General features: G+C 43.8%; 1 protein-coding gene across 4 annotated transcripts; it reads right to left on the bottom strand.

The window, feature by feature from the left end:
* Window positions 1–3,233: 3,233 nt before the first annotated feature.
* Window positions 3,234–20,349, bottom strand: fbxl4 (F-box and leucine-rich repeat protein 4). 4 transcript variants are annotated; one of them, XM_069143409.1, is made up of 9 exons: window positions 20,260–20,349; window positions 18,109–18,744; window positions 16,448–16,784; window positions 13,884–14,128; window positions 13,400–13,613; window positions 11,489–11,560; window positions 8,614–8,738; window positions 8,286–8,473; window positions 3,234–6,981 (listed from the first exon to the last, which is right to left on the bottom strand). In XM_069143409.1, the coding sequence occupies exons 2-9, from the start codon at window positions 18,603–18,605 to the stop codon at window positions 6,818–6,820; spliced, it is 1,842 nt and encodes a 613-aa protein (XP_068999510.1). In that variant the 5' UTR covers window positions 18,606–18,744; window positions 20,260–20,349; the 3' UTR covers window positions 3,234–6,817. The 4 variants fall into 4 exon arrangements, with proteins under 4 accessions (XP_068999510.1, XP_068999509.1, XP_068999508.1 ...); XM_069143408.1 differs by lacking the exon at window positions 20,260–20,349 and adding an exon at window positions 20,158–20,253; XM_069143407.1 differs by lacking the exon at window positions 20,260–20,349 and having other exon boundaries at window positions 18,109–20,253.
* Window positions 20,350–22,159: the final 1,810 nt, after the last annotated feature.

Here is a 22,159-nt window from a genome sequence, read left to right as displayed (position 1 = left end):
GTCATTCCTAATAAAAACTCCACCACAAGCAGATCTAATGCCAAGAATGTTGTTGCTAACATCCTGGACTGAAGCCAGTATCAGTTCTGGAAACCACAGAGCACCCTGGGCGTTTTGGGGAGCTTATCGTACAGTACTAGTTAGTGCTCTGAATGGCTCAGTCAGAAATCCTGCCACAAATTTTTAACAAGATACCACAAATGAAATCAGATGAGATTCAAACCGGATTCGTCTCAGATCTGAGGACTCGATGCTTTCCACAGTTTTACATCTCTGGTCGTGGACTATTGTTGGGCTTTAGACTTGTTGCTCAGACCAAACAAGCAGCTGGTGTTTTGACGTGTCACAGTAAAGCACTGGTATAAAAAAAAAATGAATGGCAGCTGAGGGTAACGTGTTGTTGTCCTGACTAACCCATACACAGGTTTTCTTTGCTCATTGCAGCAAAGTGCCCCCAACAAGGTGGCTGAGAGAGGACGTCTGAGGCTACAAAGCCTGTTCAGGCAGGCTGGCAGCATCACGCAGGGTGTCAGCTCAGACTTGAAGTGTCTTTTATACTCAAATGAATCAAGTTATCACGTTCACTGTATCAACTTTCCTTCTCATCTCCCCGTCTTAAAGTTAAAAGGCCCCGTCTCTATGTTAAAACCGGTTACATTTTAAAGTCAGTATTGGGTTTTGTTTTTTCTTTCGGCAGTAGAAGTAGCCAGAGCCTCCAGCAGTACTGCAGGTAATGAGGTGGGATGTTCAGTATCTGGTGATTAAAGGATTTGACTCGGCACATTCGGCCCTGTCACTAAAAAAGTACTTGTAATTAGTGGTTTCATTAAGTTGTGACTGTAATTGGACAAACGTGGATATATCATAGCATCAATACATCATCTTTCTCAGATCACACAATGTAATTTCACATTGTGTGGAACAACTTAATGTTTAAATCTGATTTCCTGGGGTCTAATTAATTCTGAAAGTGAATGTTTTTGTTATTTACCCCCCAGTGATCTTCATTTAATGGCTTTTTTACAAAGTTTCCCTGTCAAACAACATGTCCATCTCTGAATCCTGTGAAGATGAATCAGCCCTCTGCATCAATCACTCATTCAATCTGTCTTTCTATCTTTGCACACACCACCCTCCCCCATCCCTCCCTCCCTCCCTCCCCCCCCACACCCCCCCCCTCCCCACACACATACACACACACAACAGTGATACACGCACACCAGCTGAACATAATTCCACCATTTGACATTGTTGTTGCTCAGTCTCACTCAGATGCGTCGCAGCTAATTACACTTTGCACACTTAAGTACACAAATGCGGCTGTGCGTTCATTTGTAAACGAGTTATTGTTTAATTATAACTTCACATGAACTTTGCTGATCAGCGGGGCGAAACGTGTCTCCCCTTCAGTGCATAATTATTCGGGCTATAATTGCTCGGCCTGTTTGTGAAACATGCTCATCTCCCGGCAAGGCCATCTCCTCCAGGCTGAGCCTGGGAGACGCCCGGAGGCCCCGAGTCGCTCCGCTTCAGGCTGCGGAGGGAACATGAAGCTTTTGACGGACAATTCAAGTTGATCAAAGATGGTTTCAAATAATTGATAGATAAATAAAAAAATTAAAAAAAAAAAAAAAAAAGGGTTTCAGATTATCATTTCATTGACAAAATAATCTCCATCCATGGCCAGATTAACCTGTTAAAGAGTCCCCGGACAAAATTGACTGTCGCCCCCCCCCCCCCCCCCCCCTCACCCCTCCTCCAGACCTCCTGAGCTGAAAAAGTCACGTCCCCTCGGAGGTTGTAACCTGCAAGCAGGACAAACACGTCAGAAAAACAATTTTGTGGAGGAAGACAAACAAAGACTCGCTGTGACATGATACAACCGGTTTTTAAAGACAATCTTCACTTCGAGAAACACAAGAACGAATCGTCTGTAGGGGTGTGACTTGTTACCAGTAATTACTGGAGGTATCACAGTGTAACAACATGTACAAATATAAAACAGTTATCCCTATGGATGGAGACATGGCTGAAGAAACACTGCATCAAATACCCACCGATGGAAGTTACTACTCGGATGGATTTAAGAAACTGAGCGCTGACATTCTCCGTATCCTTAAAACACAATAAAAAAATAACAAGACACAGCAGTGAGGACTGTCAGGGACGTCTTCGTTATTAGAGTCTTAAGCCAGGAAACTAGAGAAGGAACACAAAACCACATAATGATGGGTGAGGCCTCCCCCGGGCAGGTCTGAGGCCTGTCGAGTCCCGGCCCGAGGAGCGCTCAGAGGAGGCGGATCACAGCACTCGAGAGGAGACTGCTGCCATGTCCGTCAAAGTCCTGTGACACGCACGCAGTTTAAAGACAGAGAGACAGAGAGACAGAGAGAGAGAGAGAGAAATAAGAAACAAAAAGAAGAAAACCTTGTGCCACCTCCTAACCCTTCCCCCCCAGTTTACATCTTAACGCTGGATTTATTACTCGGGAACGATATTTCCATCCATATATCCCCCCCTAAACATTCATCAAGCTGCGTCCCGTAAGCTCTTGAAAGACAAATAAAAAGCTGAACTAATTGCTGTGGATCCCCCCTGGATATATCCGCCTCATAGAGGAAGCGTGACAGCGAGAAATCAAGCCGTAGCGCCGAGCGGAAAGCCTCCATGAATCACGTCCACACACGCGCACGGCGGCGGCGGCGACGGTGACGGTGTTAGTGTCTGAGGAATAATCATTGGGGAGGCAGTCCAAATTAATACTTCAGCCGGGGCCGCCTCGTTCTCCGTCATTAGGGCACATTACAGTGCCACAATATACATCATTAAACCAGGCATAAACAATTCATTAAAAGGCCGTTAAGAAGACAAGCTAATGTCACTTCTCCCCGTGGTATTAATAGACTGTAAAATGGCAGAGGGTTAAGGCAAAAAGGATCCTTCCACAACAACTATCCAGTCACTCATCCTGACTAATGGCTTCGCTGGTTGTTGTGGATTCAGTCGATTTTCTCCCAATCACACTTACACGACTCTACTTATGAGGCCCCAGCATGACAGTGGCACAATTTACATTTGTTGCAGCAGTGACGGTGTGCTGTTCACTGAAGCTGGAGGATAAAGGAGCGCGAGCTCAAGTCAACGGCTCTCGCAGACACTTTGTTCTGCAGACTCCTTCTAATGTCTCTACGGGATCAGAACAAGACGGTGAGAATGAGAGAAGTCACACCGGGTCAGTCATCAGCCTTCAGTTTATTTAAAACCCAGCGGAAAGCGAAGCGCTCGGTTTCATCGCGACAGAGGCACAGTCTCTTCCACACATCCTGCCGGCGCACGGCACGTCCAGAGTGGGAGCAGAGAGAGTCCATATTGATTACAGTCACTCGAGACGAGAGCGAACGACAACAAGTGTTGAACTAAACTGCTGCATCGGTGGAACGGTGAGCGTGAGAGAGAGAGAGAGTCGAGTCGTCCGTCTTTAAATAGACTGCCTCAACAAATGGATGCTGATAGTTGCTGTACACAGTATACTGTACATTGCCAGTGTTTTCCTCGCGTTGCTATAGTCAGTACTGAAGTAATTATATTCAAATGGACACGAAGGTACCGCCTGGGTTAGGATGGGCCGGGCAACCGTGATGATGTGCACTGGTGGAAGATGGTTTTCAGCTGCTACTCGGGAACATTTGCGTCACCTGAAGGGAAGAGCAGGCGTGTCCCACTGTTACCACACCCGCTCTGTTCAAAGCAAAACTCAGGGCTGAAAACAAAAGACATATCCAAGTAATTACAGTCTTAAAGTAACATTTTACCATTTATTTATTTTTTTTAAATCCAAACCCATAAAACTATCGGAAGATCTACATTTGTTCGATTTGTGGGCGACCAGCACAAGGACCGGTCTCGCACACGTTTAGCCGAGCTCGGCACAAAGACTGGAAGCAGGAAAGCTGCGAGCACTTCAGCGAGCCAGGATTTTAGAAATAAATTCCCCCGCTGCAAACCCACCGCAAAGATTCACGACGACATTGAACTGTTTCAGAGAAACGTTGCAGCGGTGTGAACTGCGGCAAGCTGTTGCTAACAGTGTTGTGCACAAAGTCTTGTAATCAAACCAACACGTAATGGTTCTTTATGCTAATCTGTTAGTCTTTGTGCTAAACGAGGCTAAAGACTAAGACATCATTTTAGTCGTTGTGCTGGTCGAGGCGAAAGACGTACTTTCATTTGTTATGCTAAGCTCGGCTAAAGGCGTACTTTTAATCGCGGTGCTAAAGCCAGGCTAAATACAAAACAAACAAACAAACAAACAATGAAAACCACAAAAAAAACAAAACCAAAAAAAACCAGGGCATTTCCCATTATAACACTATATATTATTATTGTTTCCACATCCAGGGATAATTAGTATAAATAACATTTTCATCACACAGGGAAATATAAATAAACATTATTTTGCATATCAATTAACATGGCTGATATGAAGTATATGGCATATAAACTGGTCAAATATAGTTGAGAGTGATGACCAGGTTATTGTGTGTTACTTTGGTTAAGGGGCGTAAAAGCAAAGCACTTCACTACAACCTAAAGCACTTGGACGTCACCACATTCAAACAGGAGTATAAGGCACAAATATGAACTAATAGCATGTGCTTCAAAGAAAACTTCAAGTTTTTTTTTTCCCTCAAAAAAAGAAATGGTTGTTTTTTTTTTAGCACTTGTGCCACACTGAAACTGTGGCTTCATATAATACAAAAATGAAATAGTCAGCAACATAGTTGTCACAATCATACAATTTCTGCAACATTCACCACCTAACTAGCTGTAATTTCTGTCCCATCAGTGCTTCGCGTGACGTGTGGTTGTTGTTTAAGAGGAACGTCGAAGGCAGGTAAACTCAAAGCTGACTCCGTCTGGTGGTACTTTCCTTAAATATGTCTGTTGTGCTGGTTTCCGGAGTAAAACATGTGTTTTAAAAAAAAAAAGAAAAGAAAGATATCTAGTGATCTAATGAGATATTCTGTATAACCCCTGAGTTTGAGGACAAATACTGAGGTCACATTTACTATTTACATCATTTTAACATCCCATCACCAGCTTCATGAACAGAACTCCCTCTACAGGGTGGATCTTGACGAAGTAGTCGGCTGTGATCAAACAGCAGAGGCCGAGAGCTCAGTATGGACAACAACAGGAAAAGACTGACTTTCAGAGTCTTAGCTTTGAGGGCAAAACTCAAACTCGATAACCTAAAATCCCAACAACCCCGGACTTCCTGAAAAAGTAAATGGCCTAAAGAACAGCAAGCAAAAAGAACAACCTGTGTGACCTAAGCGTTCACAATTATCAAGCTAATGCCATGATCACCGGCCTGGCTGACTTAAAAACCTGGATTTTAGCTTCACAGTTAAGACAGTGAAGTTTCTGGTGGAACCAAAAAGGTCTTTATGAAGCACCGTTTCAATTAATGAGCACACTTGAACAAAAAGTGACCGGAAACACGCAAGTTAAATCTGATGACTTCCTCTCTACAGAAGTTCGGTTCAGCACGGGTCTTACATCACACGTTCAGTTCAGAACTACTACGCCATTGAAGTAAAGTACAATCATCACATCCATCTGAAGTGTCGGAAATGTGGTGAAACATTAACAGCGGTACATTTACTGCAGTTGGAAACTGATCCATATAAAGCCAGCGAGAAATGGGAGATGGATTTGTTATGCAGTAATTTGTTGGCGATCGATCGATCGATGGTTGACTGTCATCTCCAACTGTATCTTTGGGTTTTAGACCGTTGCACTGCGTAACTTATCTGTGCTTTTATATTTCAAATGAGTCAGTTGGTTTGGATTTGAAGCCTTTGTGTGTTTTCTCTGTATTTATGGAGCGTGTGTCAATTACAACAAACTGCTTTTACGTTGAGATTTTTCACAAATCCTCGTGTTTTTTGTTTTTTTTGTTGAAAACATGCCGTCGGTGAATGCCTGGTGCACGGACAGCTAATGGTCTGTTTCTTTTCAGCACGAGGTCCTTTTACAGTTTTCTAGCAACTCAAATCAACATGTAATACTTAAATTAAAGTTTGAAATGAGGCTGTCTTCAGTTCACTGCATGCAGTAAAGCTCCTTTGTTTTCACCTTTAAAGCTCCTTAAAACACGACAGCATCAAGTAGGATTTCTCATGTTTAAATCAAACTGCCAGATGCTGCCAGATGCCTTCGGTATGACCTTCATGGATTGTATTAAAGCAGCCCAATAATCTTCCACATTCTTACAAGGCACTGACCAAGGCCCTGATCTTTATCATGTGACTTTTCCAGTGAAGGTGTGTGTCGCACTTTTTGTGTCCCTCTTTGTTTTCTTAACACAAATGCTGCTTTGTTTTCGTGTCTTGCATTTAGTCCCAAGGCATATTTCATTGCTGCGTGTTGTTTGGCAATTTAAATATCGTAGGTGGTGCTTCATATTCTGGGAGGATGTAGCAGCTTTACTGCAACGACCCTGATTTTAAGTGCCCACGAAATAACCCCCCCCCCCCAAAAAAAACCAACCTTCCACGCTCTTAAACCCTGGGATTCGGAGTCTGTAGTTATTTGTGTTCAGTCAGTTAATCCGAGAAACCTCCTCACCCCGTCCCAGTGCTTTATGTACTGACTGCTGAAAGAAGATCTTGTCCGTGATACAGGCAAAAGCAGGTCTGCAATCTGCTCCAGCCTCTGACCTGCCTCTGAATCACTTTGGGGCAGTATCTGCTGACGAGCGCCTCGCTCCACCCGCCACCTCTCGGCAGTGAGAAATGAGACGAGGCTGGGGTCACTGAGTGAAGCTTTTCTTGATGGCAACTTTGGGGAAGAGGCCGGAGAGCTCTTGGACGACCCGCATGTCTATCTGCGAGCAGAAGGAGACGTCCAGGAGGAGGAGCTTCGGACACGACTGGAGGAGTTTCTTCAGAGAGGCGGGACTCACCAACCGTGTACCTGACGAGACAATGTGAAAGCTGCTTTACAAAAACATAACAGAAACACAGAGAAATCAAATCATCCCAATCAGCAATTTAAAAACATCCTCTGCAACATGTAACTTAGTTATAATAATTACAACTGATGCATCTCGCAGACTGCAGATGAATAACGGCCTGGTGTTTATTACTTGCTGCACATTATTAACAGTTCAGCATTCAAATGAACTACAGAAGCATCTGAGACACGAATCAGCGCAGACTGTGTAGACTGTCAAACCCATCAACTTCCACAACTGGAGCTACACTGCCACTGCTGTCACAGCTGCGATGAGCTGCTGCAACTTTGCTTACTGGGCAATATTTTATTCATATCAATATTAAGCGGTTTCAGTATACAGTTAACTTGGGAGGTTTATCTTAGAAGTCTCAAATGCAAATTTAGGATTCGACTAAATCATAAATGTAGTGCCTGTTTACCACAGCAATACACACATCTCACATTTTAATGGTCAAATAATCAGCAGCTGGTGTGATTTAGGAACAATCAAACCAACATGCACCTTTCTCAGTGTTTATTCACAAGACTGAGACTAAATGTAGCAAAACACGGGGACGATGAGTGCGCTTGTGGTCATGCTGCTACGATGCAGTTCCTCATCCATGGCCGTGATGATGGTCGGGTGTACAGAGTAAAACAGAAGTGATGAAATAAAGCCGTTATTTTTGCGTGTCTCGGTTGCTCTGACATTGTCGTCTGTTGCGGTTTACAATGCAAGTGTGTAATACACCCGGCCGTCCACTAGAGGGAAGAGTATCAATGTGGCGTCTTTGCCTCGTGAGACGCATCAGTGTGACGTGCGTTAGGAAAACAAAACCATGTGGAAACGCACGTGTTCGGGGGAAACAAACATTCTTTGGGAGTTCGGAAAAAAAAAAAAGCACACGGTTAAAAAATAAAAAACTCCCTGAGAAAACGTCGTCACCTCCCGGACTGAAACGCCCTCTCAGGTAAACAACTTTCACCTGGTTGGGTGTTTGTCGCATGATCACCGTCATGTGACCTGCCTTTGTTTACATAAGTGTTCCCATGACATTTACATGATGCCAGACATGTCAAAGATTCCCCTTAGTGGACAGGAGGGTGTATTACACACTGGGTTTTGTTCATTAAGGTCATCCTGGTTCATGTTCCACTCAATGACAAATTTATATCAAAGACATTAGCATTTACAATTAAGTAAACTGATGATGACCATCATTAATGCATCATTTACAAATGATAAATGTTTTTGTCCACATGTGTATGAGGTCCGAACGTACCCAGTATGTCCAGATGCTGCAGCGAAGGGCAGCTGGATGCCAGCTCCTCTACGTCGGAGTCGCAGACGGTACGGTTGGCAGTGAGGAAGAGTTTGCGCAGTCGTGGGAGGCTGCGAGCGAGTTTCTGGAAACATCCGGTGCTGCTCTGCAGCGTGGGACACCAGCCCAGGTCCAGCTCCTCCAACATCCTGAGCAACAAACCACAAACCATTCAGGAAGACCGGGGACACTCAAACCACAAACATGTCTGCAGTATATTTCCATTACGTAGTGAAAGGTCTCGTGTCCTGGATTGTTTTACAGCACCGAGCCTGATTTAGTTGCCTACCTGCAGCCGGAGGCGAGCTCAGCCAGCCCTCGATCTGTCAGGTTTCTGCAGCGCCACAGATCCAGAGAGCGCAGCGAGCGGCAGCGAGCGGCCAGCATACTGGCCACAACATCATAGTCCTCGATCTGCAGGAGAGACGGGCAGCGTTTACTCACTTCAGCCTGCGCAGCGCCCGCCGCACAACGGCCGGTTTGAGACTTCACGAGGATCTCCGGAGCCGATTGAACGAACCCTCAAATATCCGACTCGACGCCAACCTCCTCACATGTAGCAGTTGACTCAGAGGTTATGATTTGTTGAGCGACAACATCAAGCAGCAGAGATTCTGGGACTTTTCATAATTTGCCTTCAGGATGTGAAACAGGGCTGAGAAATTGATGCTGTGTGCAGGAGTGAAGTAATGATCGAGGCAGTCGATAATCATTTTCCTCAAACTGTCCGTCTTGTGTGTTTTGAACAAACTTTTGAAATGTCGCAATAATACAAATCTGATTAGGTCTATCGGCTCGCTCGTGGCGCAGAACCTGGTTTCCTCCAGAGAGACAGACAACAGAGAGAGAGAGAGAGAGAATGCCTTCATAAGAAAAAACTAAAACAAAATCGTCTTTAGAGACTGATTTGTATTTGTGAGGCTGTTTGTGTTCTTTGGTGTCAGGTAATGTTGGCCATATTTCATCATTTCATCCAAAGATGAAAGTAAAGAAATGCAATTGAACAGCTAAACAGCCAGAGATGCACCTGATGCACAGAAGAGACAGCAGGCCAGACATTTCTCAGAGCAGCAGTGGATATTCAAGCTCTGGCAGAAACAGTTGCTGTCTTTATACATTTTCCTTTGCAAAATGTTGCATAACTTGATGACATCTATGCTTTAAGGAAGAGCACAAGAGGGAACTGTACAGAAATATTGACTTTCCTTTCAACCTTTTCTCACATGCTACATCAGAATTTGATGTAAATACCAATCGATTGTATGGTTGAGTTACTGAGTCATTGTGAGGTTTATTTTCAGAAATATCTTTTGAAAATCTACACATACAGAGGTGCCAATGTATCACCATAACACACTATACATTTACCAAAATGGCTCATTTAATAATTTAATTCATGTTACTATTAAAAAAAATGCTTTTATTTTAATGTCAATATACACATTTGTCCATAATTGCTTCATAGTGTTTCTGTTGCAGTGCTTCATAAAATGAATATTTTAACATTTTGGGGAAATAAAGAGCATTTACTCTCTGACAGACATTTAGATGAGAAGAACGTCTGTCTGCAGCCACCAGACAGTCAGCTAAGCAGAAAGACTGGAAACAGCCAGCACGGCTTCAAGCAACAATAAAACAATGCTCCTATCAGAGTGGGAGGAGGACCATCTTCTGTTTACTTTTGTGCTGATACCATGACGATACGATGTGTTGAAGAGCACCTCCAGTGAAAATCTATTTTAAAATTTGTTGTCATGTGAATGTGTTTTTTTTTTTTTTATATAGTAGAAGACATATCATAACCAAAATAAGCAGTCAATGCCACAACTGCAGCGACAGTCTGACAGCCTCAAAAACACAGATTAGGACAGTTGGAGTTTCATGTGTTATATACTGAAGCAACCAATCCTGTCAGTGTGGGGGCAGAGCTTTCCATGTCACTGAGCTGCAGGCAATGAATACAAGGGGGAGGAACTTTCGAAGTACTGGTTGGCAGATTTGAATACATTTGGACATTTCCTCTGGCTTCTAGTCTTTATGCTAAGCTAAAACACCCAGCTGATAGCTACAGCCTAGCCCAGAGCTTCCCAAACTCTTCAGACAATGCACCACTATGTACCAAACCTAATTTCCAAACCGAAGTATCACCTCTTACTGCAGGTACCAATATTTTTTTTCAAAAACTTAAATTAATTGATTTAAAGATGAAAATAGCCTCAGAAAGGTTCAATAACAACAACAAAGCACATATTCATGAATCAGAGAACTCATCAAAAATCACTCAAAGTCAGCAGAGCGAGGCGCAAAGAAACAACGCTTTGCAGCTCTCTTGCATTTAAAAGTTTGTTGTCACTTGACTTTCTTAACAGTTGTTGGACCTTGTAGCCATTTTAAAATTCCACATACTACAATCAAAGAATGGGGGGTTCAAATCCAGCTTCAACATCAGCATCGTGCTACTACATCAGACACGACGTAACCTCTCCCTACGTGGCTAAGCCCAGGCAAACTTTAGCTCTAAAATATATAAATGATTAAGATCTCATTTTTACATCATGTAACGTGATGTGTTTAAGTAATAACGGTCGTCTGTAACAACATGAAACTAAATGACAATATTTTGGACTTGGGCCAGTTGTATTTCCATTAGCCGGCCTCCCCGCGGGGCTCATGTGTTCCACCTGGTGAAGCCTCGTGCACCACTGCTGGTTCCACAATCACTGGCCAAGACGAAACAGGAGACAACGACCAAGGAAGCACAACAAAAGTCCAACTATTCTTTAAGCACATGTAAATAAATAAAGTAAATCTGTTTATTTGGAAACGAAAGAGCTGGAAGAGCTTCCTAATTTGTATGAAGTCCAATGTCCAGCGGTATTTGCGTTCTTGTTTGTGTTTGTTCGGTGTATTTCATTGATGTTTCAGCTGTTGTGAAGTAAGACGGGAGACAAAATTCCAGCCAACGGTGGAGAATAAAGGATTAACTTATATTTTGTTGATTTTCACTGACTTTGTCTCTTCTCCATCCAACAAGTTCATCGTTCACGTCTCAATTACTGCAAGATTTCATCTTTTGGACGAGCTACTCTGCAGCGAGGCCACGTGGAGGTTTGTGTCGACAGGCTGTGCTTTATATAGACTTCTGTGTGTGTGTTCATTCTCACCCTCACGCAGCTCCCCAGGTTGAGGTGTTTCAGCTCGATGCAGAAAGTCAGGATGCTCAAGATAGCCGTTTGCTGCAGAGAGAACAAGGAGGAAGAGGAGAAAGGTGAAGTTACCTTTACTTTTTAAAAAGCATTGTTCAGTCAAAAAATGTCCCCTCGGGGATTAATAAAGTAACTACCTAACCTAACCTAACCAGTCAAGTTTTGTATACAGATAATGTGGTTATATTTTAGAGACCACTGGGACATCCAAAAAGGAAGCACCATTGAAATACCCGCTGCATTGAGCCACGTGTTCAACAACAAACTAACCCTCTGACATCTTATCCGAGGGTAAATCTAAGAGGCATACATTAAAATAACAATATATGTTTAAATAACAGTAACAGGTCCAGTCATGTCATCCAGAACTCCTTCTAAGTGATTTCCTGTCTGCTGCCTGGCACAGTCAGGTAACACTTTCAGTGTTTAAGGGAATTTAATATTGTACAAGGGATTATTTTTACATCCCCTCAGAGTGAAGAGACAGACACCTTTCCAGTGGCACTGCAGCTACGATGGGAGATATGGGAATGCAACGCTGCGACTGCCAACACATGCACCTCGGTGGCAGGAGAAAGTGTGTGCTCGACTCAGTCTCTGGCATCTTTATAAACGCCTCTCTCCGGCGAGCTAGCCATTTAATTAGAGCGGTGACAGGGTAATGACAGCTGAGACGTCAGGGCCTCAAACAGACACACAGCTCGCTCTGTCTGTCCGGGCGTAAACAACCTGCAGCACGCTGCCTGGCTCCACCGCAGAAACTCTACACTGCCTATTGCCAACGACGGCGCTCTCAAACATGACAAACACTGGAGAAACGCTGACGTGCAGCACCAAAACACAACACGGTGGTTTTACATGCTCGACACGCCTGAACCTGAACGTGCGCAGGACGTGTCTTTAAGACCCTCTGGGCTTCGAGGTGACTCAGTTCATCTTTAAAGACAACAACAGAGAATTAGCTGCACACGGCCTAAACATGAACCATCAAATAAGCAGCTTGCGGAGATCATTAGTGTCGTACATTATGACAGGGCTTCTGACAGTTTTATTAAAGTTGAACCTTTGACAAACATCTATTTTTTCTTCAGGGTGTACAGAACAAACTGCGGCCAAGAGCTAAAGCTGCGGTTCAGACACCCCAAGAGAGCCCGAGATAAATCTAAGGGGTCATGAGATGATTAAAAAAAAAATAAAAACCTTTCTGTTACACAAAAGGTTTATTTTTCGGAATTTTATAATCAGTTTTTATGTGACATAAAGCTGAAAGCTCTGTGAAAGAGATGCACCTTTTTGAGACTTTACAAACTGTGATAATGAAACGATCAAAGAAGCGGACATCACACTTTGCGGTTGAACTGCAACCTATGAAGAGGGGTCACGAGCAAGTACAAGGTTTCAGGACTTCTCCTGTTGTGCTCAAATAGAGCGCAGCACCATGACGTGTAGATGTGTAGGCCGGAGCTATAACCTTCATGAGGAAGTCTTGTTGCTTGATCAACGTCAGCACCCGAGTTGTACATTTTTGCAGCCACATATATTGTTGTTAAAACAAGTTGAAAATCATATTCTACTATATTACCGTTACATTTGTGGACTTACATGTTATTTGATGACTCATCCATGTGTGGATTAAACCTCTCAGTATTCTGTGATATTCCCAAAAATACACCTAAGTGAAAAACTTGCATAATGCCGTCATCGTACTGTAACTTATTATTATTTAATGGTGGCAAATATTGGAAAAAATAAATAAAGATATATATTTTGTTACCCAAAAGTATCTGAGCAAACTGTAAACAACCAGGGCAACCAAGCTATCAGTAACCAGGCAACAGCTGACCGGCTGTTGATCACTATGATGCCTACCTCTATCTTAGTGCGGTAGAGCACCAGCCTGCGGAGGCGTGTAAGTTTGGAGATGTGCGTGAAGGCCTGTAGGTGGAGGCGATCGCAGGAGGACAGGTTGAGCTCCTGCAGACCGGGACACGTCTGAGAGATGACCTCCAGACAGCCTTCGTTCAGGAAGTGGCAGCACGACATTTCCAGGGAGACCAGGCTGAGACCGCAGGCCTTCATGAAACTGGGGAGGAAGATGGACAGAAATGAGTGGACAGGGGGAGAGAACACAAAAATACATCAATCTCACACACGAGCAATATTGTAGTCAGTCAGCAGTGCCTTTGTCAAACAATAAGGATAAAAGCTCTTTTCTTTTCTTTACAGGGGAACATTTACATTTTCTTTGTCTCGGTATGTTCCTCCTTCAAACTGCTTGTACTTGTGTGTGTTTTCTACTTTTCCAAGGTTATTCTGCAGTTTTACAGCACTTGCGGCCCGCTGATAGTCTGACCTGCTGAAGCCCGTCAGGGTGAGAGCTCCGCGGTTGCCGGTCCAGGACAGGTTGAGCCTCTGGAGGAGGGTGCAGCGGCTCTGCAGGTGTCCCAGGGAGGCGTCACTCAGCCGGGCCCAGTAGGGCTGCAGACTCAGCTGGGTGTACTGCAGCGGGTCGCAGCAGTGCTGGTGCAGCAGCTTACAGCTCTGGGCCAGACGGCAGAGGTCTGGCAGGGTCAGGTGGCTCAGTATCAGCTGGATGAGCTGTGGACAGAAGACAGGGAGGGCGGTGAGAGGAGAGGAGAAAGGAAGGGGTAAGACATGGGGGGAGGGCGACAAACAGAAAGAAGAGAGACAGGACGTGTTAGATCTGGCAGGAGAACATACTGTGGCAGAAAACAGAGCATAATACAGAACATTAAAGAGCAGTGGAACCCGGTAGAGAACAGAAAACAGCTCAGAGGAGAGCAGAGAATGTTAATTGCGACCCCTCTGTCAAGCACATCTAAATAGTGGTTATCTGGAACACAAAGCACTGATAGCAGGATCAGTGGCGAGGTGAGCCGGCTTGTTTTGCACTGCGTTCGTGTGCCTCTCAAAGAGAAGGAACGACTGTGCTCGTGTGTGTGTGTGTGTGTGTGTGTGTGTGTGTGTGTGTGTGTGTGTGTGTGTGTGTCGCAGTGAATTAACAATACACCGTGTTCAAGCGGGTATCAGCTGACAGATAATAGCTATATTGTGTTTCTGAAACAAACACACAGCAGTTGTGAGGACCGATGTTAATGGCAGCGGTTTGGAGAGGAGATAAGAGAACTAATATCAAGAGTATTGCCGGTGTTTTGAAGCTCGCCTCAGACAACATGATACGTCTCTATGGCATGAAAATGACTCCGTGTCTGAGTGTACACAAGATCAAGAAAGTGTCAGAACGCGTCCAAGCCACAGCGTTCGTGTGTTTGTGGGGAACATTGGTAAACATGGTGTACAAATACACACATACCGCGCACAAATAATGATGAGCAGAAGACGGCAGGCTGGTAAACAATGGAGGGTTTTAAAACACTTAAAATAATCAGCTTTGCAATTTTCTATGAAGAGGAAAATGTATGCAGCATGTTTGCTAAAGCTCCAGGATGCTCACAAAACCCTTTGTAAGAAAACACAGGATAATTTTAAAAGGTACAAAATGCAAGTGTTTGTGTTTAAAACATTCAGAAATTACCTTAAATTATCCACAACATGCGAGAAAATAACATCTTTGATGTTATGTCAAAGATGTCTATGTATTGTGTTGCAGCACAGGTTTCTCCTGAAGTGGGTTTACTAATCAGCTGTCCCATCCCGTAATACCACCCCGCACCTCCACAGGCGATAGTGAGTCACTGTAGTGTCCAGGCCGCTCAGTCCAACATGAGAGGCAGATAAACAGAGAAGAGTAAAATGCAACAAAAGCTGAAACTCTCGGCAACACAGAACAAAATGGTGAGTTAACATTGGTGTTGCTCTCCACCGCTGAAGACGAAGCTTAGTAAGTTTAATGCTGAATGTGCAACAGGCTGGTGAGTAAACAGCTGTTAATGCTAACGTTGGCTATGTAGCAACAGCTTATAAAAAAATAAAAAAAATAGCTAATTGCATAATGTTTTATTTGCCATTGAGATAATGAAACAAATCACGATTGGCCACCGAATCAGTGGGCCGGGGGATTGTAAATAAAATCCTTGGGATTTTACCAACCTGTCCGTGTCATTGCAGACCAGTTACAACAGCTTTCTGAGACTACATCAATCCAGCCAAATTGAGGTCATTTTATGTCCAAAACAAACCAGGTGTACTGACCTTGTTTGGACAATTCAAAATAGATCTTTAGTGCAGCGAATGACAACACAAACGGCACCACCAGACATTATAGTGGCTTCGATATATATGGTTTGCTGTTGCAGTTTTCTTGCTACTAAGGTCCTGCTAAAAATTGAGATAAGCAAGATGTGATAAGAAACTGTGGCCTTAACTAGTAACCATTGTTTTGTTTAACAGCTACTGGGTGCATACAACTGAACGTAAATCCTACTACATTGCCAAATTGTTGAGAACTGGTGTTACACTGAAATCTGTCCCCCATTAGATTCTGTGACCTGCCCTGATATTTTTACCCTCGTTCTTCGTGCATAAATCTAACAAACATTGTCAGTCAAAGAGTTTGATAGATCACAGATTTGTGTGTAAAACCAGACTGAGGGCAGACTTCCTGGATGACTCAGTATCACCTCCAAACATGCAAAGTGATATTACAAGATGTGGCTTCATTTTTTACTAATTGCACCTTAACATAGTCGTGGTAGCGAGGTGGGTGCCGGTAGAATGGGTCAGGTTGGACCTCCACACTTATAAAACACAGAGAAACAATCATTGGGGGAACAACTTAATAATAAATTAGCTTATATCAGTAATATTTCTATCCCTAACCTTAACCCTACATGATCTGAATATTAAAACATGTTATTTCCTTGTCATGGCGTGCAGCTACTCTTTGCCTCCGGCCTGAGTGATGCAGCGTACACAGCGTGTCCGGTATGTGATCACCTCATATGGCAGTTTGTCAAAGTAGCCGTTGCCTGTCCTCTGGTGCTTGCCGTCTCCTCCTTGCCTAAAAGAACCTCCCACGTCAGACAGCTCCTCCTCGCTGTCACTCAGGTCACTGATGTCGATGATGGGCATCTTATAGAGCGCCAGCATGGGCCTCTCTTTCACCCCGCGCAGGATGACGGCGTCCAGCTCGGTGTAGTAGTCCAGCAGAGAGCTGTTGATCTCCAGACGCAGCAGGTTGGTGGGGAAGCCGATATGCTTGATTTTAGGGGAAAACTGGCGTGCCTGCGGTGTGAGCATCTTGGTGGGCTCCCCAGACCACAACACCTCCCACCTGGTCAACAGTGTACACAACCGTTGTATTACAAAGCCAAAACACCATCCTTCATGCTACATACAGCTATACAGACATACTGGGGTTCCCCTTTCAAACATGCCAAGAAAGCATGTTTGTTATGAGGGACATCAAGTGGGCATCTTGGATCGCACTTTTGTTTTCAGAAAACAGGCTCATAACACTGCTGATCCATGAGCTCTTGTCCACCTGCAGGTTTGTGCACAACGTTTGGATCTGTACACTCGTATATCACTAAACTAAATTAACTTCTTTTAATGGCCGATAACACCTGACCTCATTCACAGTTCAGCAGCACAGCGTACCTTGAACTCTGTCTCGCATCTACAGCTGCTGGTTCTGTGTTTCTAAGCTGGTTTTGAATGTGTCTGAATCCAAAGCACAATGACTTCTTTCAAAAAAGCCGTAGCGTTGAACAACACCATGCCTCATTCACGACTTCTCCGATTTCTGATTTGACACAAAAAAAACACCACCAATGACTCATGAAGTACGATTGGTAGGCAGTGATGAATTACTGCTGCTCTTTCCTGATGTTCATACAGTTGGCTGACAGAGGACTGATACTGTATTGTGCATTTCCCAAAATTCTGTAAGATATCTAAATTTTTTTGCAACTGGTTAAAAGTTTCATGAAGTATTCTTTTGATAATGATGTTAGATTCAAGTGTAGAGTGTGATAATGGAAGAATTTCTACCCATCCGAGTGCTGCTTAAATCTTTACATTACATCTGCTTGGAATTGTTTAGATCGTATCATCAACAGTCATCAACACTGCTTTACTATATTGATCTTGTATTTTGCTATCTGAAATTGATACCATAAAAGTAATACACATGGATTAGCTTATTCCATGTACTACCATATCTATTAAGATTAATAGTTATTTGTAGCCATTAACTGACAAAATATTTTGTGTGGCCCCACAAGCCCCCAGTTAGCCCTGGAGCTACTGGATTTGAATTGCCCTGCTATAGACCAATGTGTTATGTTGTCATCTTGTTATAGTGAGTTTGCTAAAGGCTGGGAGAGCTCTGTAAGTGTGATCACTCTCTAACAATCACTATACTAAGAATAAAAATGATAAACATCCATTTGTGACATATAACTTGGTAATAAACACCAACCAACTCTAGTACTGACATGTCACCGGGGCAAATTTTAATTAACCAGGGTTAAAGCACTTGGCATGTACTTGCAAATTGTGCTGCTCCCTTGCCGATGTTGTGTGGTTTAGGAGTGTTAAAGAACTCAACATCTAGTGTGGAGTGACTGAGGACGGTTTTCCAGGACAGTTGTTACCTGACATCAGTGGGTGGGTTCTGGGAGAAAGGGTTGTGAGAGCAGGCCAGGATCTGAACGATGGCTCCGGGGTAATAGGTCTCAAACACCTCCACTGCTGTAGGGTAGACAGGCTCCTCAAAGCCCAACTCAATATAATCCCGGCTGTGGAAGACTTTAGGGGTGCGACGAAAAGGTGGCGGAGCGCTGGCACACTGTTCCCACCATGTTCCATAAGCTCTGAATACAGCTGTCTGGGTGAAGTCGCCTGAGCTGGGGTAGACGTTGGGCACCCCAGCCAGGTTCCACATAGTGTAGGACATGCTGTTCTCACTGCCATAGTGGGAGCTGAAATCCAGAACCTCCTTGGCGTACTGCTCCACCTCCACACTCACTGGCAGCACCGCTCGTTGCCCAGACTCCACGGCCCGCCGACTGGTCAGAGCCTCGCCTCGAGTCCCACTCCTGGAGCGCCGCCGCAGACAGATATAGTAAAACATGCTCAAGAGGGTTAACATAGGGAACTCTGGGACCGATGGGGGCGGTGGGGAGAAACGGAGGCAAGAAGGAGGACGAGCCTCCACCTACTGGTAGCACATTGTCTCAGGGGCTCGGGATGTACAAAACGCAGGCTAGAAGCCCAGCTGCATGCATGACCTGTGGGTTAGGCAGAAACAAACACATACAAGAGTGAAAACGGCAACACAGCAGGTCTGAGACACCACACAGTACAACTTCTGCTTGGTCCTGACATATACCAGATCCTTTTCAATACGTATCCCCGTCCAGAACAAAGGAAGATAAAGGCAAAGAGTCTGTGGCAACTTCATTTTTGTCTAAACACAAATGAAAGCTTTGCAAAATATACAATTGCATCCACATCTAAAAAAAAAAATAATGTTTCTTGTGAATTTTGAACACTTACAGAAAACTTTTAAGAGGCCAAAACTTAAAAATGTAAAGGCCATGTGTGCTGATAGGAAGTAAAGCCTTCAAAGTATACTTGTAACAACACTGGAAAACCTACTGAGCAAACAAACCAAGTAATAACGTCATTCATAGTGATGCTGTCTGTCTACAGTTGCCATAACTACCCCGTCAACCAAATCTACCCTTGTACCGCTGCTAGTGCACGACGCACATATCTATTAAGGACCAGTCTTCATAACAACATGCAGGCAGTGAGTTATTGTTAACATGACAGCATATTTATCAAGTCCAAATGCAAACTGAAAAAGTCTCAACCAACGTTAACAACCCAAAACACCAAAAAGCTTTGGCCTAAGGGTTGTTGTTGTTGTTTTTTTCCAAGTCCTCACTCACTACTATCCTGCAGGTTTATGACATTTAATGGATAAAGTAAGAGTGTCTCAGCAGAGGTTCACCAGTAGAAACCTCCTACCAGGTTTTTAGTCTCCCTTAATTCACTTCTTCTTCTTTTTATTTAAGTTTATTCACACTTCAAACTACGCTTTCTGCACAGCTTCAGGCTGCAGAGAGCAAAGGACATGATCTTCAAGGACTTCAAGGGACAACCTGCGAGTCCAATGTCAACAAAAACAGCTGTCCCATCAGCAGTCTTCTTCTGAACGGGACCGGACCTGCTGCTGGTCATCAGCTGTTTGTTATAAACTTATACACAAGGGAGGAACACAAGCTGTTCTGGCTGCTTGAAAGTAAGTTAGTTTTATGGATATAATAAATCAAACCGGTTCAGTCCGTCTTATAAAACGTCACCTCTGCAGCTCAAGACAACAACAACAACAACAACGGCTCACTTCAAAGGCTTTCCTAGTTGCACCTACATTAACGTGAGTGTACGTGAAGCCAGCTGCCACGAAAAGAAACGTCTCTCTGAAGACAGTAGTTCAGTAAAAAAACAAACAAAACAACAACAACAACACTAAAACGAGTCGAAGTAAAAATCACCCAGAAACGCCAGCTAATGTTGCATCATGTTAAAGAGCTGACGTTAGCTAGCTCAGCTGTCACAACACGAGCTGTCAGCTTCCGTGATGTCGATTTACAAAACCGAGCAATGAAACAGGAAGGAAGACCGGCTGGATTTACGGTAACCGAAGATCGATGCATCCATTCATGAGGATCGATCCTCTTCTTTTCTTTACGCTTTATAAGGATTTTTCAACACCCAAACCACATTCAGCCGTTTACCTCGTGGTGCCTTCCGGGACCGTCGGATACTTCAGTTGCTCAGTGAGCACACACGCGCACACACATGCGCGCACACACACACACACACACACACACACACACACACACACACAACCAGCCGTATATTTTGGGAAATATAGCAGGAAGTTGCAAAGCTTTGTATGTTTGTATGTAAGATTTTGAGACGTTTTTACGTCATTAATTGGGGATAAATAAAAACAAATTTAAAAACCGCTTCATAGCAGCACCGCCGCGATAAAACTCACTGTTGCTATTCTTTTTATATTTTGTAGTATAATAAAAGTTACGACTTGTCATTTTTTTTAGTTTGGTTAGAAAGTGGTGAGTCATTAGGTGTCGACTGTGAAACTGGAAGCTACGTATGAACTTGAACACCACATCACTGCCGTACAACAAATGATCAACATCCGGTCAGTACTCTTTTGAAGCAAAGGATTGTGGGAACAGTAGTTCTTTACTTGTACACCATCTATCTTATGAAGCACAGAGTTCCTGTATCGTGTCTTTATGTTACAGTTTTATGAATTCAAAGTAAATGAACAACTGAAGGAAACAGACGATCATCGCTACGGAATAAGTGGAATCATTTTTACAGTTGGATTATTTATTCTATGTCTGGGTCATTTTCATCATCATCAGTTGCACCTTAACTTCTCTTTGCAGAAGTACAACTTATACTGTGAATGAACCCGATATCAGAAGTGAACATGAGTAACAACTCCTGCCGGTTGTGGTGTTGAAGGAGTCCTCCATCTTCACCCATTGTTCTGTGATGATCAGCTCATCCTGCGTTGCAGTGACGGCAGGAGACTCATCGTCGGCTGACGGCAGATGGCTGCAGGCGATGTAGCAGGAAAAGGGGGTCAGAGGAGCAGGTGGTGGAGAAATGACAGCAGTAACTGATTCTGGCTGATCACTATCTGTTCCTCTGCTTCATCCAGACTGTTGTTCAAGTCAGTTTGGACGGCGGTGGTGGCCAAAGGCGTTTTACTGCGCTGATGACTGGAGGGTCAGCAGGACGTGGTGGAGATGACGCCGTAGCAGAATCTGGTTCTGCTCGGTGGTTCTGTCAAGCTGTGTTTTAAACCATTCTGGATGGAAATGCCAAGAGCTTCTGAGCACTGGTGGTCAGAGGAGCTAATCAGGACCATGTAGGCTCTGATGGAGCCGGAGAAGGTGACTGGACGGAGCATGATGGACAGAGCAGCAGAGACCCAGTCCTCTACGGCATCCGTGACTCCAACAGCCTTTATTCACTGAGCTGCTGGGACGGCATCTTGAAGGAGGTGCTTGCACTGTAAGCCCTGCAGGACTTCTGGATCCACCACCATCACCACCTCCTGTCAGGCTCCTGAGTATTTGTGAGCCAGGCTGATGTTCTTGTGTTCCTTCAGAACACTAAGACCTCACAACGAGAGTATTTTACTGATAATAAATGTGAGCTTCACTATCCGTCACACTTCAATTTATTACAGGAAACATTTCTTACCTGCCAAATAAACCATTAAACATTTTGCCAAATTCCTCAGTCCGTTGCTAGCTTTCATTAATGGCACTTTATGTTTTAACAAATAGCTGCAAAAGTTGATTGACTGTCATGAAATCACAATTTTTTTTAATTTTTTTATGAATACTGAATGTGCACTTTAATTTCAAGTGGTGTTTTAACTTTAAGAGCTGTAAACTTGATCACAGTTATTTTTGTTTTGTTGCTGGCAGCGAGTGAAGGTTTTCCACATGCTAAAAGCCTTTTGTCAACAGAAGAGAAGCCTCTAACTCTGTGCCATCCAAACGCTCAAACCACAGTCGACGAAGAAATCGTGACATCTTTTCAATTTCAGCTTTACAACAGAAATCTATCCAGTGTTCACAACAGCAA

The sequence above is a fragment of the Embiotoca jacksoni genome, unplaced genomic scaffold (genome assembly GCF_022577435.1).
Source record: "Embiotoca jacksoni isolate LCO1_2020_lvr unplaced genomic scaffold, fEmbJac1.0.p SCAF_11, whole genome shotgun sequence".
Lineage (NCBI taxonomy): Eukaryota > Metazoa > Chordata > Actinopteri > Embiotocidae > Embiotoca > Embiotoca jacksoni.
This window is presented reverse-complemented; position numbering and strand designations above follow the sequence as displayed.